This window comes from Gopherus evgoodei, chromosome 15 (assembly GCF_007399415.2).
Source record: "Gopherus evgoodei ecotype Sinaloan lineage chromosome 15, rGopEvg1_v1.p, whole genome shotgun sequence".
In the NCBI taxonomy this organism is placed as follows: Eukaryota; Metazoa; Chordata; order Testudines; family Testudinidae; genus Gopherus; species Gopherus evgoodei.
In genome coordinates this window covers 1,143,528-1,162,020 of record NC_044336.1, presented here as the reverse complement: position 1 = coordinate 1,162,020, position 18,493 = coordinate 1,143,528, and the positions used below count along the sequence as shown (strand labels likewise).

Genomic DNA, 18,493 nt, shown 5'->3' with positions numbered 1-18,493 from the left:
CTGGTCTGACGTTATACGGAACCACTGCACTTGGAACACAGATAAACAGTTGCAGAACACAAACTTTATTAACTGGGAGGTGTCCATGGCAACAGGCCCAGTGGGAGCCCGCAAAGAGTCAAAACCGCCTCTTCCTCTGCCTCTTGCCCTTCGAGGGGCCTGGTCACGGGGCTGAGCGGGACTGACGCTGAGACCTGCGTCTCTGCTCCCTCGGTCGCTTAGGAGGGGGGTTCATATCTACCCCTAGTGAGGGAAGCGGAGGTCTGCGGCCTAGGTTTGTCCTTCGCTGGAGGGACATATAGGACCAGAGTTTGCAGGGTGATACAGGAGTCTTTCATCCCATGCAGGCGAACATTGGTTTGGTCTGCAAACAGTGCTTTCTCCTCGAAGGGAAGGTCCTGCATCAGAGACTGAGACTCTGCAGATAGACCAGACAGAAGAAGCCACGATGCCCTTCGCATGGATACGGCAGACGCCATAGAACTGGCTGCTGTGTCCGCCACGTCCGAGGTGGCTTGGAGGGCTGCTTTCGCCGCTGCTGCCCCTTCCTCCACCAGAGCCTCAAACTCTTTTTTGTCCCGCTCTGGGAGAAGAGTGGAACTTCAGTAGAGATCCCCACAAGTTAAAATCGTAGCGGCTCAACAGGGCTTGGTGTTTGGCCACCCAAAGTTGAAAGCTCGCAGAAGAATAAACTTTCCTGCCAAAAGAATCAAGTCTCTTGGTGTCTTTGTCCTTGGGGGTGGGTGCATGCTGGCCGTGGCATTCCCGATGGTTGACTGACTCCACCACCAGTGAGTTAGGTGCTGGGTGGGAGTACAGGTACTCATATCCCTTAGCCGAAACAAAGTCATTTTTTTCTGCTTTCTTGGAGATGGGCACTAAGGAAGCTGGGGTCTGCCACAGGGCAGTCGATATGTTGGCCACATCTTGATGAAGGGGTAAGGCCACACGGCCTGGTGCCGAGGAGGACAGAACATTGGAAAGGGTGTCGAACGGCTCCTCCATCTCCTCAGGTTGGAGTTAGAGATTCAAGGCTACCCTTTTGAGGAGCTCCTGGTGAGCTTTAAAATCCTCTTGTACAACAGACAGAGGTGCCGCTATGGTCTCCTCCGGTTCCAGCAAAGGGGCCAGTCCAGCTACCAGGGCATCAGAAGGTGCCGCTGGTTCAACTCCCAAGACTGTCTCCAGGCCCAGTGCCGCCGGCTCAGTGCCCGTTGACTTCTGACTCTGTCTAGAGTGTACACCGAATGGGTCTGGGACGCCCCGGCTACTGAGCAGGGTCTTACCTGGGCAGGCAATTGCAGCCCTGGTGCCCATTGACACCATTGGCCCTGCCACAGTGCCCCTTGCCACTGACTGACTTTGGTGCCGAGCGGTGCAGGCTGCTCTTGGGGCCTGGAGCAGCTCGGGGATGGGCGGCTGGGTGCCGAGGTTGCCACTGACCGCACAGTGCTGTAGGAGCGATGGGAGCATCTACGGTCATGCCAGTGCCGACCTTGAGATCTGGACCTCGACGACAATGAGGAGCAGTACTCGACCAAAGTGCTGCTGTCATAGTAGTCCCGGCGATCGTAGCTTCGACACTTCGGTGCCGGTAACGCCCAAGGAGAGCTCCGTCTATGGTGTCTAGCGGAGCGGGCACTCAAGCCCGAGCATCCATGATGATGGCGTCGGGATCTTCTCCTGTAGCTCCTATCCGAAGAGAAGCGTTGATGCCGTTTGTCTTGGTGCCTGCGCTCCCGATGGGGAGTGGAGGACCTTTGAGGCTGCCATGCAGGTGAATCAGCCAGTCTGATCGGAGTGGAAGACTGACGCGAGCTATGTGAGGACCTTGGCGAATGGGGTGCACAGTCCTCCGAGCATGAGCTGTCTCTTGCCGGGGAGGGCTGGTGTGTTCCCAACAGCGGCTTCCCTCAGGACCAGGGGCCCATCTCGGGCGACGCACCTTGTGCTGGGAGGGAAAGGATGTCATGCGCGGCCTGTGCAGCCTCCGGCGTCGATGGCATTCTCAGCGCGGTAGAGGCATGCGCAGATGGGACCGGACTACTCTGCTCGGCCCGAGTCGGAGGTCTGGGTCCTGCGGGGGATCGTGGGCTGCCCAGCTTGGGTCTGGACTCACCCTGTCCTTTTGTCGGCACTGCTCTGTCTTCCCTTGCTTCTTAGTAGGTGAGCAGTGCCGACTGGTGGAGGGTGCCTCGCTCTGCACCGAGGATGAGGCACCCAGTGCCGAGTCCAATCGGCATGCCGGTGCCGGGGCCAACGCAGATTCCATCAGCAGGGCCTGGAGCTGGATATCTCTCTCACATTTCATTTGAGGATTGAACGACCGACAGATCTTACAGCGATCAGTTACGTGAGTCTCACGCAAGCAGCGAAGACACTGAGTGTGCGGGTTGCTTCTTGGCATAGAACTGCAACAGGAGTCGCATGACTTGAAGCCTGGGTCAGGGGGCATGCTCCGCACCAGGCAACAAACTAAAGAAGTTATCCAACTAAGGAGAAGATGAGTACTACTAAGGCTACTAGAAAGGCTACAGCAAGGCTGGAGCACAAAGTTCCGACTATATTCACTGGCGGCAAGAAGGAACTGAGGGTGGGGGGAGTGTGCAGCTCCCCTTATAGCGCGCTATAGAGGCGCCACTCCAGGGGTCGCAGCGGTGCTCCCCCACTACGGGTACTGCTAAGGGAAAAACTTCCGGCACCAGTGCACATGGCGAGCACGCACACCTACTGTGGACTACACAGGAGCAATCACTCAAAGAAGAATAGCTAGTCCCACATTGTTCTTCAAACCTCAGATCATTGAAATGCAGCTGTGCATTTGAGATACTATATAACTCTAGTACATTTTTCACTGCCTGCATCTACACTGACACCAGGAGAGGAGAAGAGGACAAGAGTGTCCCTAGCATATATGATTAAAAAAAAGATGAGATACACCCACCCACTATCAATGCAACAAGAAGGGAGAACAGTAGCTGGGGCCAAGAGCGAAGATGCAATGAAACACTTCTGTACCCACACACGTATTCATACACAAACAAGTGAAAGAGCGCGCCTCAATCATCCAATAGATCAATTTGGCACTTTAGCCATGAGGAAGCAGATCATGAGTGTTTTCAACCACAAACACCATCCCTCCCGATTTGCAACCATCCGTGGACCGGTGACAGGTGCAAAGGCAGCCAAGTCATTGGAAATAAGCAAGGAGGAAGCCAGTGGGAAAAATGAACGGGGCCACTCTGGTATCACCTTGGATTCAGGGGCGTGCTCCATACCCCCAAACGTTACCTCCCTTTTCACATATTTACACACAAAAAGTGAAAGAGCATGCCTCAATCATCCAATAGATCGGGGTCGGCAACCTTTCAGAAGTGCTGTGCCGCGTCTTCATTTATTCTCTCTGATTTAAGGTTCTGCGTGCCGGTAATACATTTTAATGTTTTTAGAAGGTCTCTTTCTATAAGTCTATAATATATAACTAAACAATTGTTGTATATAAAGTAAATAGGGTTTTTAAAATGCTTAAGAAACTTCATTTAAAATTAAATTAAAATTCAGAACCCTCCAGACCTGGGCAGTGTGAGTGCCACTGAAAATCAGCTCACGTGCCACGCCTGCCATAGGTTGCCTACCCCTGCAATAGATCAATTTGGCACATTAGCCAGGAGGAAGCAGACTGATCAAAGAGGCCACTCTGGTATCACCTTGGGTTCAGGGGCATGCTTCGTACCCCCAAACCTTACCTCCCTTTTCACATATTCACACACAAAAAAAGTGAAAGAGTGCACCTCAATCATCCAGTAGATCAGTTTGGCATATTAGCCAGGAGGAAGCAGATCATGAGTGTTTTCGAACACAAACCCTGTCCCTCCTGATTCGCAACCCCATGAACCAGGTGGCAGCAAGTCCTGAGCAGGAGCCAAAATGGTAACGTTGCATGGCAGAAACTGCACCTAGTTGCAAAATGAGAGGGTTGCTCAACGCGTCATCACACCGGCTCCCACCCTGAACAACGTGCTCCCGGGTCTCGAGGGGGCAAATCAGAGGGAGGGACAGTGTCTGTGCAGGGGGAAAACTGACTGCATGGAGGGCAGGGGGTGTCACACAGCTGGAGGCAGGGCCAGGAGAGGGGCCAAGGGGCAAAATCCAGGCAGGAGGTAGGCAGCAGGGTTAAGAACAGGATACAGGCACTGCCAGCCAGGATAGAGGGGAAACCCTGCAATAGGGAGCTGCAGAGGGGATAGAAATGACCCCAGACGGGGGAGTCGTCTGCAATCTTTGCAAAAATAGAGTGTGGGGGCAGAGGGGCTGCCCTCTCCGCTCCCTTCCGCAGCTCAGCACCCATTTTCTACAGGGCTGCCCAGAGAATTCAGGAGGCCCCGGGGCAAAGCAATTTCAGGGGCCTCTTCCATTAAAAAAAGAGTTGGAATACTATAGAATACTATATTCTCATGAGGGCCCCTGTGTGGCCTGGGGCATGGGGCAAATTGCCTCATTTGCCTCCCCCCGGGCAGCCCTGACTTTCTAGGGCTGAGTTTTTGAAGGCACAGAGCAGCCCAATGCATAGGCCAGGCAGATCTTCCCTAAATAACATGGTGTATTGAGCTGCCAAAAGAGACTTGGTTCAGGGACATATTTTACATACAGCTCCTCTCTTCCCCCCATAAAAAAAAGGTAATTGTCAGACATGTTTTTAGGGTTTGAAAGAGTCTCTTATCAGTTTCTGTGTCTGCATAAAACCCTGTGGCAGTTCACAAAATGCCCTAGCTGCCGTTCTCATTGCCTGAATTGCTCTGCCTTTTTCTTGTGATCCATGGAACGTAGTTGCATTCTTTTAAGTTGTTTTCTTTTTAAACTGTTCTTTTGCTCACTCTGAGGCCTTGGCTACACTTGTGCGTTATAGCACAATAAGGCCTCCAAGAGCTCTCTACCTCACTCCCCATCCACACTGACAAGGCACATAGAGCGCTCTGACTGCGCGGCTGGAGCGCTCCCCGAGAGGAATAACACTTGTTGTGCTCTTGCTGGAGAGTCGCCAGTGTGGACACCTAATGTGCTCTGATTGGCCTCCGGAAGTGTCCCACGATGCCTGTTCTAGCCCCTCTGGTCATCACTTTTGAACTCTGCTGCCCTGTCCTCAGGTGACCAAGGGTCAGATCTGCCCTTTAAATTCCCTGGGAATTTTGAAAATCCCCTTTCTGTTTGCTCAGCCAGGCATGGAGTGCTCTCAGCGCATCTTTCCAAGTGGCCATTTCTCCATGCGCCAGGCGATCCCCAGTATGGAGCAGTGGCGAGGTGCTGGACCTCATCAGTGTTTGTGGGGGGGAAGCTGTGCAGTCCCAGCTGTGTGCCAGCCATAGGAATTATGATACCTTCGGGCACATATCAAGGGCCATGATGGACAGGGGCCAGGGATGCGGTGCAGTGTCAGGTTAAAGTAAAGGAGCTGTGGAATGCCTACCGCAAAGCCTGCGAGGCAAACGGCTGCTCCTGTGCTGCCCCACGACCTGCACATTCTACAAAGAGATGGACGTGATACTTGGGGGTGATCCCACCTCCACTGCAATGACCATCATGGACACTTCCGAGCCCAGCACAGCAAGGGAGGAGGAGGAAGAGGAGGAGGAAAGAGTGAGCGATGGTGCTGAGGCAGGGGAGAGACACCCCGGAATCCCTAGATGCATGCAGCCAGGAGCTCTTCTCGAGCCAGGAGCAAGGCAGCCAGTCGTGGCGTCCGGTGCTTGGGGAAGGACAAACAACGGAGGTTCCTGGTAAGCGGCTCTCTTTTCGGGAAGGAAGTTTTTAGGTACGGGTTCTTTGGGTGAGGAGGGGGGACCACTGCTGCACCCAGGCAAACTACGTATGGGCCAGGGCGGAAGCCGCATTGTAGGAGAAGACCCTCTCTTGTTTCCCCGGTCACCCTCAGCAGTGAGATATCTTCCAGGACGAACTCCTGTGGAGAATGTTGGGACAGTGTTCAGTGTAGGTGCCACCTGCAGCTGTTGGCTCTCCCTAAGGCACAGAAACCCAGAGGACTGTGCAGCCATGAAACAATCAGTCCCCATGGACCCTGTGCTTACTCACCATTTCTGGGGCTCCTGTGGGTTATGTGCGCTCGCTTTGGGACAGGCAAAATATTGTTTTTGTGATTGCCCTCCTTAAATACAGGGGAATCATTGCTCTGTCTGGTGTGTACAATGCTGCCTCTGTTAAGTGTTGCATTTTGTCTGTATAGGTGCAACCTTGAGATCTCAGCCGTCATTCTTATCACTGGCCGACAGACTGAGAAGACTCAGGAAGAGGCCACGTAAAAGCAAAGAAGGCATGCTGCATGAAGAATCGAAAGGCACAGAAGTGCAGGGAGAGCAAAAGGAGGATCCACCAGGAAAACGTGATGCACTGGCAGCAAAGTACGGAACAGCTGATTAGCATAATGGAGTGTCAAGCAGACTCTATCCAGGCGCTCGTCGCAATGCAGGTGGAACACTACTGCGCTCGCCTCCCTCCCCCCCTCGCAGCCCTTTTCCCAAAATTCTTCCCCGTGTGCCCCCATGTCCCCTCCAACTCATTTTCCCCAACATCTGGGTTCTTACCACCCCCAGCTGCCTCCTACACCCGTAGCTTCACCATCCACTGTGCCCGCAAGAGGGGCCAAGATACCAGCGAAAGAATGACACTCAGCCTGAAGATAATAAGCAAGGCTTTACTGAGAGAAGGACTTACATTCCAAGCTGTGCGGGAGTCCCTGAGGCGCACGAAGGGGCTGCAGGGGACTCTGGCCGTTTGGGACAGCTGGCCAGGCAGGACTCCACAAAGGGGAGTCTTCTACAATGCTATATCCCCTGCTCTTATCTCAGGGTTATATGGGGTCAACAGCTGGCTACATTCATTACATTCATAAATTGTACACTTTATATAAACTGACTTGTTTACAGACAAAAAATATGCTGAACTGTACTAAACCATATCATGGCAGGGTCTATCAGGCAAAGTTCACTGAATGGGCTGTATCTTCCGCTCACATTCAGTCATGTACTCAGTCTGCCACTTAGCTCCTTGCCAATCTTCCTCAACCTTGCCCCTACACCCACCCACAAAAACTACAACCCTTATCCACTGCACTCAACCCCCCTCAACATAGCTTATAGCCATCCTGAAGTGCAGCATTCAGTGCACAGCACTCCAGACAGGATTAGAGAGTATGAAATCAGGACATACTCAAGCCTATGAGTGAACAGGTACCCACCTCACCCCCATGCCCTTTTGGTATTTCTGTGTTACTTTGTTTTTTTTTTTCAATAAATGAATTTTCTTTTCAATAAATGGAGTTTTTTACTTTGAAAACATATTTTATTAGTGCATAAAGCAAAATATACCTTAGCCCAGGAAAGCAACAAGCACTGCAAGTCAGTGTCAAACACAGCCACTGCACTTAACTCTCATGCAGAGCAGCAGACATTACTGGTGGCTTTCAGCCTCAAATTGCTCCCTGAAGGCATCCCTAATCCTTGCAGCCCCACGCTGCGCCCCTCTAATAACCCTGCTCTCTGGCTGTGCAAATTCAGCCTCCAGGGTTTGAACCTCCGAGGCCCATGCCTGAGTGAAGCTTTCACCCTTCCCTTCACAAATATTATGGAGGGTACAGCACGGGGATATAACTGCGGGAATGCTGTCTTCGGCCAAGTCTAGCTTCCCATAAAGAAAGCACCAGTGGCCCTTCAAACGGCCAGAAGAACACTCCACAGTCATTCGGCACTGGTTCAGCCTGTAGTTGAACCATTCCTGACTGCTGTCCAGGCTCCTTGTGTATGGTTTCATGAGCCACGGCATTAAAGGGTAAACGGGGTCTCCAAGGATCACAGTGGGCATTTTGACTTCCCCTACAGTGATTCTCTGGTCTGGGAAAAAGGTCCCGGCTTGCAGCTTCTTGAACAGGACAGTGTTCCAAAAGATGCGTGCATCATGCACCCTTCCGGGCCAGCCTGTGTTAATGTCAATGACATGACCACAGTGATCCACAAGCGCCTGGAGAACCATGGAGAAATACCCCTTTTGGTTAACATACTCAGAGGCTAGGTGGGCTGGTGCTAGAATAGGAATATGCATCCCATCTATCACCCCTCCACCGTTAGGGAAACCCATTTGTTCAAAGCCAGCCACAATGTCATGCATGTTACCCAAAGTCATGGTTCTTCTGACCAGGATGTGATTAATGGCCCTGCAAATTTGCATCAACACAATTCCAACCGTCAACTTTCCCACTTCAAACTGGTTAGCGACCAATCAGTAGCTGTCTGGAGTTGCCAGGTTCCAGATTGCAATAGCCATCCGCTTCTCCACTGGCAGGGCAGCTCTCAATCTCGTGACTGCACTGTAGGGTGGGGGTGAGCTCAGCACACAGTCCCATGAAAGTGGCTTTTCTCATCCAAAAGTTCTGCAGCCACTGCTCATCATCCCAGACTTGCAGGACGATGTGATCCCACCACTCAGTGCTTGTTTCCTGAGCCCAAAAGCAGCGTTCCACGGTGGAGAGCATGTCTGTGAATGAGACAAGCAATTTCGTGTTGTATGCGTTACACAACTCGATATCATCTTTGGATTCCTCACTGTCACTTTGGATCTTAGGCAGTAACGCGACTGCCAAACGAGGTGTGCTGGCGAAACTCATCAGCATGTTCCACAGCAGTTCGGGAAGACAACCCTGCACAGAAACCGTTGAAAGATGGCGCCAAATGTGGGTGGAAACACAGGGATTGCTGGGATGTGAAGCAATGCATCATGGGGCATTGGGACAGGATCCAGAATGCCCCACACCCCCTTCCCACAAGCCGCAGTGCCAGAATGGGAAGAAGTACTCTGTGGGATAGCTGCCCATAATGCGCCACTCCAAATGCCGCTTCAAGTGCCACGCAAGCCGCGCCAGTGCACTTGCAGCGGTCAGTCTGGACAGAATGGAGCACTTTCCCTGGTGCACTCTCCGAAGGCTGGTTTAACCCAAAGTGCTCTATATCTGCAAGTGTAGCCATGGCCTGAGCATTTCATAATGTACCTGCATTAACATTTTGCAGGTGGATGTCATTGTGCGTCACTGTGCATATTTTTAATAGCAAATAATCACTGAAAATGTTAATTCGCTAGTGGCTTAAGCAATCTGATCTCAGTGTTTCTAGTATAACATTTCCCATTTGCCTTGCAACATTTTAATTTTAAAATTTTCTGGGGGGAGATTTTCTCTTTTTTTTAATACCCAAGTTTATTCTTTGGGATCATATGTCTTCAAGGCTTTCTGATTTCCTGTGTGGGTGTCAAAACTCTTTCATTTCTTTGATCCACCAATGGAGACTGCCTTTGTCAACTGTTATTTTGTCTTTCTATCCAACACTCTCGTGCTTCTTCTACACTTGTCTGTAGAATTTGGTTGCCAAATATTCCCTAAAGGCCATGTTTTTAAACCCTCCTACATCACAGTGCCCTAGAGCCTGGGCTACAACCCAAGCCCAGACATCTACACAGCAGTGAAACAACCCCGCAGCCTAAGCCCCATGAGCCCAATTTGGCTGGCATAGTCCAGCCATGGGCGTCTAGTTGCAGTGTAGACCTATAGAAAGGGGGTATAAGCACAGCTCCCAGAATTAGGGGATAGCTGTTTTGGGGTGTGCGTGTGTTGGAAGCATGGTCAGAACGTACTGCACAACAGCTCTCCTGTCTTTGGGGCCCATAGGGGGCTGTGGAAAGCAAAGTGTAAGTTAGAATAGCATTAAGGCTGCTCTAACTTACACCAAAAGCCAAGTAGGACTTTGCATATAAGGAGTGTAATAATGAGCCACACCCAGCTCCCTGATGTGCCATCTAGCATGGTGGGAAAACTGAAACTGAGGTCAACTAAATAGCCAGAAACACAGTGAAAATTAATCTGAGGTTTCTGCATACTCCGCCAAGAGCCACAAAGAGGGTGTGATTTAAACATCTATTTAATGGTTAGCAATGTGATGCTGGAAACAGCGCAGAGGGCAGCAGGTCTGTGTGGGACGGGGTAACTTGGGGCTGACATGAGGGGCCAGTCAGCAGGGGATATATGCCAGGGCTCATGGGAGCTCTAACCCTGGCAATAGGGCAGATGGCAAGGGAGGCTGAGGAAGGGGAGCAAGTGACTGAACTTGTGAGATTGTGCTGGGGCAGCACGTACTGAGTGAGGGACCCTTGCTGTTTCAGCAGCCAGTGACTTTCAAGGAGGTGCCTGTGTATTTTCTGGGGCAGTGGGCTCTGCTGGAACCCAGTCAGAGAGCCTTCTACAGGGACGTCATGCAAGAGAATTCTGAGACTGTGACCTTGCTGGGTAAGGATTCCTGTCTTTTCAGGTACTGCAAGCTGGGGTCTTGAAGTTTCTGGGTTGGGTTGTGTTAAAGGGTGTTTCCTGGCCTCTTAGATTTCAGAGGGAACCACCTCTATCATCCCATGTGTGAGAGACCGTCCCCTCTGCACCTCTCCCCTGGGACCAGAGATTCAGGGACATAATGATGGTGCTGCTCTTCCCATAAGTAAGGCTCCCAAGTGGGAGAAACTCCCTGTTCCCAGTCCTCCTTCCCAGGGCAGGTTCCATCCCATGGGGCCTGTGACCCCTCTGCCAACTCAGAGATGGACTTGTGTCTCATGAGTCAGCTCTGCCTTAAGTCCCCCAAGGGCCAGGTTTTCAAGGGTATTTAGACATCTAACTATGCAGATAGCTGCCTCATGGGATTGCAAAGCACATGGAGATAGGTACCTCTTTGCTACTGAAAATCCCACGAGGAGCCTGTCTGCATCTTTAAGCACCTAAAGACTTTTAAAAATCTGACTCCAAGTTCCCTGTCGGTGCAGATCCCTAAACTCACTTTAGTGACTCAGCATCTGGGCCACACGTGCTGCCTTTCCCAGGGGGCTCTGGGACCATTTCCCTTGTTGTTCGTATTAAATGTTCCTACAGCAAAGAAAGGGGTTAAAATCCTGGCATAGCCTCCCTAACAACCACTCAGCAAACAGAGGGTAGGTTTGATTCCACTTGCTTTCTGTCCCCTGAGCAGGATTTCCTATTCCCAAACCCAGCATCACCTCCTGGCCAGAGCAAGGGGAAGAGCTGTGGGTCCTGGCTGTCCAGGACTCTGAGGAAAGGGAACTCCCAGGAGTGGTTCAACCAACTCAGGAACCATCAGTGAAGGAAGCAAAAATCTGAGATTCCCACAAAAGGTCCATAAGCTCCACCAGTTCTGCCTCTTCTCACCCAGGTCAGGATTATCCCAGCAGGGGTTGTATTTTCATGGCAAACGTCACTCATCATAGCTTCCCACCCACCCTGACTAATAGCTGGTAGTCTCTCCCTCTCTCTCAGCGTTCAGATGTGATGTGGAAGAGAATTGGTCCCCTCCTTTCTCCTCTCAGGTATTCAGCTCCTAAATCAGCTCCTCTATAGTTTGTTCCCCCCTTTCTTATTCCTTTTTCAGAGGTCCTCATTCCCCCCAGCAAAGGGACTGACTCCTGTCTGGATTCTCTCTGTGTCCCAGCAAGTGATGGGGCAGTGAGCAAAAATGAGGAAGAGAATCTGCAGCAGGAAGGTGCTGAGCGAGTGGAACTACCCAGGATGTTATTGCAACATCCTGAAGGGAACGTTTCCCAAAGCCCGGAGCAGGGGGCTGACCAGTGGAATCTGCGCCGGTCCCTTAGGCAGAAAGGAAAACAGCCTGTGGAGAAAGAGCTCAGAGAAACCATCCACCAGGAAATCCCCACTGGAGAGACATCAAACACATGTGGTGAGTGTGGGAAGAACTTCCGGTGGAGATCAGCCCTTATTGATCACCAGAGAATCCACACAGGAGAGAGGCCCTATCAGTGTGATGAATGTGGGAGAAGCTTCAGCAGGAGTTCGAACCTCGCTACTCATCAGAGATTGCACACGGGAGAGCGACCCTACAAATGCTCTGACTGCGGGAAAGGCTTTAATCACAGCTCCAATCTTTCTGCACATCAAAGAACCCACACGGGAGACCTGCCTTACAAGTGTCCCGAGTGTGGGAAAAGCTACAGTGTGAGCTCCTACCTCCTGAGACATCAGAAAATCCACACAGGAGAGAGACCCTATAAGTGTGATGAGTGTGAAAAGAGTTTTGGCCAGAGCTCAACCCTTGTTATCCACAAGAGAGTGCACACAGCAGAGAAGCCCTATAAATGCCTTGAGTGTTGGAAATGTTTCAGGAACAACTCTGATCTTATTAGACACCAGAGAACCCACACAGGAGAAAGACCTTATAAATGCAGCAAGTGTGGGAAAAGTTTCAATGAGAGCTCACACCTCACCAGGCATCAGAAAACCCACACAGGGGAGAAATCCTATAAATGCCTCGAGTGCAATAAATGTTTCAAGAACAGCTCCAGGCTCATTAGACACCAGAGAACCCACATAGGGGAGAAATCCTATAAATGTCTTGACTGCGAGAAAAGCTTCAATCGGAGCTCAAATCTCATTGTCCATCAGAGATCCCATATGGAGCAAAAGCCCTACAAGTGCCTGGACTGTGCTAAAACCTTCAGCTGCAGCTCACAGCTGATCAGGCACCAGAGGATCCACACAGGAGAGAAACCCTATAAATGCCCCGACTGCAGGAAAAGCTTCACTGTGAGCTCACAACTGACTTCCCACCAGAGACTCCACACCGGAGAGAAACCCTATGGATGCCCCGAGTGCGGGAAAAGCTTCCGTCACAGCTCAGGACTTGTGTCACATCAACGGAAACACAAGAAGGAGGGCTGCCCTGTGACTGTCCCTATCGTGGTGACAGCCCAGACTTTATTGCATATTACAGTGGTGCCCATGCAAAACAGCAGTGCTTAGGTCCCACGCAGGAGAAAGACACTATACATCTGTAGAATGGGTTGAAACTTTCTCATGAAAACTATTTTTGATGGAAAATTGTGGGGTTTGATTTGACCTATTTTTGTGAAAAGTGTCAAGTGTCTGCTTTCTAGGGGGAAAAAAATTGGTGGGTGTTTTGTTTTTTGATTTTTTTTTGTGGGGGGAGGCAAGGGGGCAAAAATACTGAATGCCCCGACCTTGAAATATTTTGCTTTGGAAATGTTGCTAAATTGCCTCATGGGAGTCAGTGGTGTAGCCACGTTTTAAGTGTAGGGGGAGCAAACATAAAAAAGGCGCCCTCCCTTGGCTCCTCGTCTGGCCTTGCCCCCCTTGGCTCCTCCTCTGGCCATGCCCTCGACCGGACCCCCCCACCCTGCTCACCTTCCCTCCTGTGCCACCGCTTGTCCCCGACCTGCTCCCAGCACTCGGCACGCTCCACGCGGGGCTCGCCAGCCAGGCGGCCTTAAAGGCACAGGGGCCCTTTTGCCTCCCCCCGCCCACCGCATTAGCAAAGGGCAGGTAGAGGGGGCCGGGGAGCACTTGGCCGCCGAGCCCTGAGCTGAGGAGCTGGCCCCCTCGCTCCTCCGGCCACGTCTGCTGCCCCCGCATGGCTCTTCCGGCCATGCTGCTGTCGGAGCCGGCTGGCAGGCACCGCTTCCGCTCCTGCCGCCCCATGGCTCCTCTGGCCATGCTGCTGGCACCGCCAGCCAGCAGGCACCACTTCCACGTTGGCCTGCCGCTGCCGCCCCATGGTTCCTCCAGCCATGCTGCTGGAAGCACCAGCCAGCAGGCGCCACTTCCGCGCCTGCCGCCCTGAGGGGAAGCAGCTGCTTCCACTGAACCCCACTAGCTATGCTACTGATGGGAGTTATAGTTCAGTTGCCTTGTCATAACCCCATTCTCCCCTATGGGCCAGGCTCTCAGCTGGATTACATCTCCCATGATGCACTACCTCCCTTTTCTAAGACTATGTCTGCACTGCAGCTGGGAGCATGCTTCCCAACTTGGGCAGAAAGCTCTGCTCAAGTTAGTGTGGTGAAAATTGCAGAGTGAGCTAGGGCGGCAGCTTGAGCCAGCCACCTGAGTACAGATCCACCCAGATTACCCTGGCTGTGCTGCTATTTTAGTGCACTAGCTTGAGCAGAGCTAGCAGGTGTCTGTCTACCCGCTCTGGGATGCACCCTCCCAGCTGCTGGTTAGATGTACCCCAAGAGGGAAAAGTGTGGTACATCATGGAACATATAGGTGAACCTGGCCTATAGCAAACAATTCAGGCATGAGATATCCACGCTATAACTCGCATGAGGCACTGTGATGACATTTCCCATTCAAAATATTTCTGGTTTTGGCCAAATTTTTCTGTTGGGTGTAGAAGCATTTTTCACAAGCTAAAGATGAGTCGAATATGAGTCAACAGTGTAACACTGTTGCAAAAAAAAGCAAACATCATTCCGGGATGTATTAGCAGGAGTGTTGTAAGCAAGACACAAGAAATAATTCTTCCACCCTACTCCACACTGATTAGGCCTTAGCTGGAGTATTGTGTCCAGTTGTGGGTGCCACATTTCAGAAAAGATGTGGACAAATTGGAGAGAGTCCAGAAAGGAGCAACAAAAATGATTAAAGGTCTAGAAAACATGACCTATGAGCGAAGATTGAAAAAACTGACCTTGTTTAACCTGGAAAAAAGAAGACTGAGAGGAGACATGATAATAGTTTTCAAATGCATAAAAGGAGGAGGGAGAAAAATTGTTCTCCTTAACCTCTGAGGATAGGACAAGAAGCAATGGGCTTAAATTGCAGTAAGGGCAGTTTAGGCTGGACATTAGGAAAAACATCCTAACTGTCAGGGTGGTTAAGCACTGAAATAAATTACCTAGGGAGGATGTGGAATCTCCATTATTGGAGATTTTTAAGAGCAGGTTAGACAAACACCTGTCAGGGATGGTGTAGATCAGGGATTGGCAACTGTTCCGAAGTGGTGTGCCAAGTCTTCATTTATTCACTCTAATTTAAGGTTTCGTGTGCCGGTAATACATTTTAACGGTTTTAGAAGGTCTATAAGTCTATAATATAGAACTAAACTATTGTTGTGTGTAAAGTAAATAAGGTTTTTAAAATGTTTAAGAAGATTCATTTAAAATTAAAATGCAGAGCCTCCTGAACCGGTGGCCAGGACCCAGGCAATGTGAGTGCCACTGCAAATCAGCTCACATGCCGCGTTCGGCATGTGTGCCATAGGTTGCCTACCCCTGATCCAGATAATACTTAGTCCTGCCCGGAGTGCAGGGGACTGGACTAGATGACCTCTCCAGATCCCTTCCAATCCTACACTTCTGTGATTCCACTAGTTCAAAAATCTCTTCCCAAACAGGAGGCTTGTTAACTATGAAACAACCAGCAAAGGAACGAACTAGATTGACCTCCCTTCCCATCAAAGGTGTGAAAGCAGGACACACTTCAGGATCCAAACATTAAAAAAAGGAAATGGGCAGCAATTATTAAAATTAGGTAGAGGTTACATTTAACCTCTACCTAATTTACATTGCACAGTCATACAATACAGGCTACTATCGGCCCCCTTGCAACCACCTCTCATGGAAGTGCCACTTACATCCCCCCAACTGCAAGACATTATCCCACAGTACAGCACTCCCACTGGACAACTCCAGCAGCACTGGTGTGCCATAGACTACAGGAGTTTGTGATGCAGTGGCAGGATCTCTGTGTTTTTTGCATAGGGACATGCTTAACACACTACTGGAAAGCAGCATAGTTGTAACTGTGTAAGTCCCCGGTAATTAGAGAGAGAAGGTGTGGGAGGCAATATCTTTTACTGGACCAACTTCTGTTAATGAGAGAGACAAGTTTCAAGTCACAGAGAGCTTCTTTTCAGGGCTGGGAAAGGTACTCTGAACATCACGGCTAAATGTAAGTTGGAACATTGTTTAACATAAGTAGTTAGCACATAGGGACCATTAGCACTCAAATACTATGGTGGGGAGCAGTACCTCTATAAAAGAATAGATAAAATAGAACATAGGACTGGAAGGGACTCCGTGTCTCTGAGTCCAGTTCCATACTACTACAGGCAACCTCAACATATACTCTGATTTATAAATGTACCAAGCTCGATCTTAAAACTAGTGAAGTTGTGTGGCCACCACTCCCAGAGCCACCCAGATTGGAGGCAAGTGGGGCAATTTGCCCCAGGCCCTGCAAGGGCCCCCAAGAGAAGGCTCCGGTCCTGCCTCTGCCTTCCCCCATCCCTGGCGCCTCAGCACGCCGCATACAGGAGCGGCCCTGAACAAAGCTAAAGTAGTGTGGCCAGGAGCGGCTCTAGGGATTTTGCTGCCCCAAGCACGGCAGGCAGGCTGCCTCCAGCGGTTTGCCTGCGGAGGGTCCACTGGTCCCGTGGCTTCGATCCTCCGAAGCCACGGGACCAGCGGACCTTCCGTAGGCACGCCTGCGGGAGGTCCATCGAAGCCGCGGGACCAGCAGACCCTCCGCAGGCAAGCCGCCGAAGGCAGCCTGCCTGCCGTCCTCGCAGTGCCGGCAGAGTGCCCCCCACAGCTTGCTGCCCCAAGCATGCGCTTGACCCCAGTAATAACCTCATGACCCCCCTGAGGGATCCTGATCCACAGTTTGAGAACCTGGATTAATTTAATTTTAGCACCCTGTGTCCATTCATGCATGTGCTATTTTGAGCATTTCAGTTTTCACAACATAGGCTCATCCCAGATTCAGGAACAAGCTCAAATGCTCAGTTTGTGGAGTATGTACATAAGCTATACTAAAGACAAACCCACAGTAACCATCTCCAGTTTGTGAGGGACCCCAGGGAGCCAGTCTCTAGGAAACAGATACATTCATGGAGGTTAAGTCCATTAATGGCTATTAGCCAAGATGGGTAAGGAATAGTGGCCCTAGCCTGTTTGTCAGAGGGTGGAGATGGATAGCAGGAGAGAGATCACGTGATCATTACCTGTTAGGTTCACTCTCTCTGGGGCACTTGACATTGGCCACTGTCAGTAGACAGGATACTGGGCTGGATGGACTTTTGGTCTGACCCAGTATGGCCATTCTTATGTTCTTATGTTCTAAGCTAAATGAACCCAAAGTTATGGAGACAGATAGGAGTCAAGAAAGCGAGCAGAGTATCAGAAACCTGGAAAAATCTCTGAGTGAATGGGCTCAGGCGTTTGGTCACAAGCTGAGGTGGTTCAAAAGTTTTGGATTTTTTTTAAGCAGAATTGTTTTATTGTTTCTTTAAACAATCAAATACAGCAAGCAGCAAATTTTTGGCCACTCACTTCTGAAACCCCAAACCATGTTCAGGTTTTGAAAGCACAGTAATTTCAGCTTTTCAATTAAAAAAAACACAACTAATTTTGAAGGAAAGTAGACATTGTCCTTGATTTTTTCCTGCTTTTTAAAAACTTCTAGTTTTTGATCCAAAAAAAGTTTTGATGGAAAATATTTGTCCAACACTTTTAATGAGGTTTAGTGCCTTTTAGCGCTAGCTGATGGTGAGAACCAGTGATACCTTGTAAAGGTGACTTGAAAAGAAGTTTTCTCAAAACTGCGTTTGTGCCGAGATGCGGAAGGTTTTAAAATGTTTATTTTTCCCAGGGCTTCCCCGGGAAGGTGGTGGGGCAAGTGGGGCAATTTGCCCTGGGCCCCACAACTCCACAAGAATATAGTATTCTATAGCATTGCAACTTTTTTTATGGAAGGGGCCCCTGAAATTGCTTTGCCCCAGGTCCCCTGAATCTTCTGGGCAACCCTGATCACTCCTCATGATGGGAGGCTGTTCCAGAACCTCACTCCTCTTATGGTTCGAAATCTTCTTCTCAATTCCAGTGTAAACACATGCATGACCAGTTTATACCCATTTGCAGCTTATCTCTGGGGTGGGTGTGGTTCTGTACCAGGGAAATGAGAACACAGTCATAAGTTTATGGTTTGTTGTACAGTTGTTAGTGACGTTCACATTTTGTCAACAGAATGGACTATTTATTGGTGAATTGCATATTGGCAAATATGGTGAGTAGAAATTATCAAAGCCTACAAATTAACTGGCAGATCTTTGACACTCTGTACTTGGCTACTGAAGGAAGTTGTGCTAACATGTTAAGGTAAGGTGTGAATTTAAAATGATTTAATTGAATCAATGCAAACTCACTTGAGGACATTCTTATTTTGGTTTAAGAGTGGCCAACTGTAGTGTAGCTTCAGTCGATAATGAATAGGGTGAAGTTAATTGAAATAAGCCACTCTTCAAATGTGAGGGTTACACTGATTTTACTAAATCATTTCTTTAACCCATTAAGTCAGTGCAAAAGTGTGTGAAGCAGGACTCTGCTCACATTTGCAAGGTGGTATTTGCATGCATAACACAGAGAGACTGTGGCCTATACTCAGAAAGGTACTTAAATACCTAATCCCCAGTTTTAGGCACCTTAATTCTAATTCCATGCACTCGATTATTGCCTCAAGTGCCTTACTCCAAAAGAGGGTTCCCTGCAGCCTGGATTTAGGCCCTATCTCCATGGAGGTGGAGGTTGCACACCACTCATTTCATCAGAATTTCCCACTAGTGATCTT

The 18,493-nt window shown here is 50.0% G+C and overlaps 2 protein-coding genes and 1 pseudogene across 2 annotated transcripts in view; 2 read left to right on the top strand and 1 right to left on the bottom strand.

Moving 5' to 3' along the window:
* Positions 1–18,493, top strand: part of LOC115635683 (zinc finger protein 239-like) — an 811,791-nt gene that overhangs the window by 471,272 nt on the left and 322,026 nt on the right. The gene's annotated exons all lie outside the window — the stretch shown is intronic.
* The window catches only part of LOC115635664, a 1,110,108-nt pseudogene that overhangs the window by 1,031,911 nt on the left and 59,704 nt on the right, over positions 1–18,493 (bottom strand).
* Positions 10,212–12,992, top strand: LOC115635679 (zinc finger protein 501-like). Its single transcript, XM_030534793.1, has 2 exons — positions 10,212–10,339; positions 11,481–12,992. The coding sequence occupies exons 1-2, from the start codon at positions 10,306–10,308 to the stop codon at positions 12,863–12,865; spliced, it is 1,419 nt and encodes a 472-aa protein (XP_030390653.1). The 5' UTR covers positions 10,212–10,305; the 3' UTR covers positions 12,866–12,992.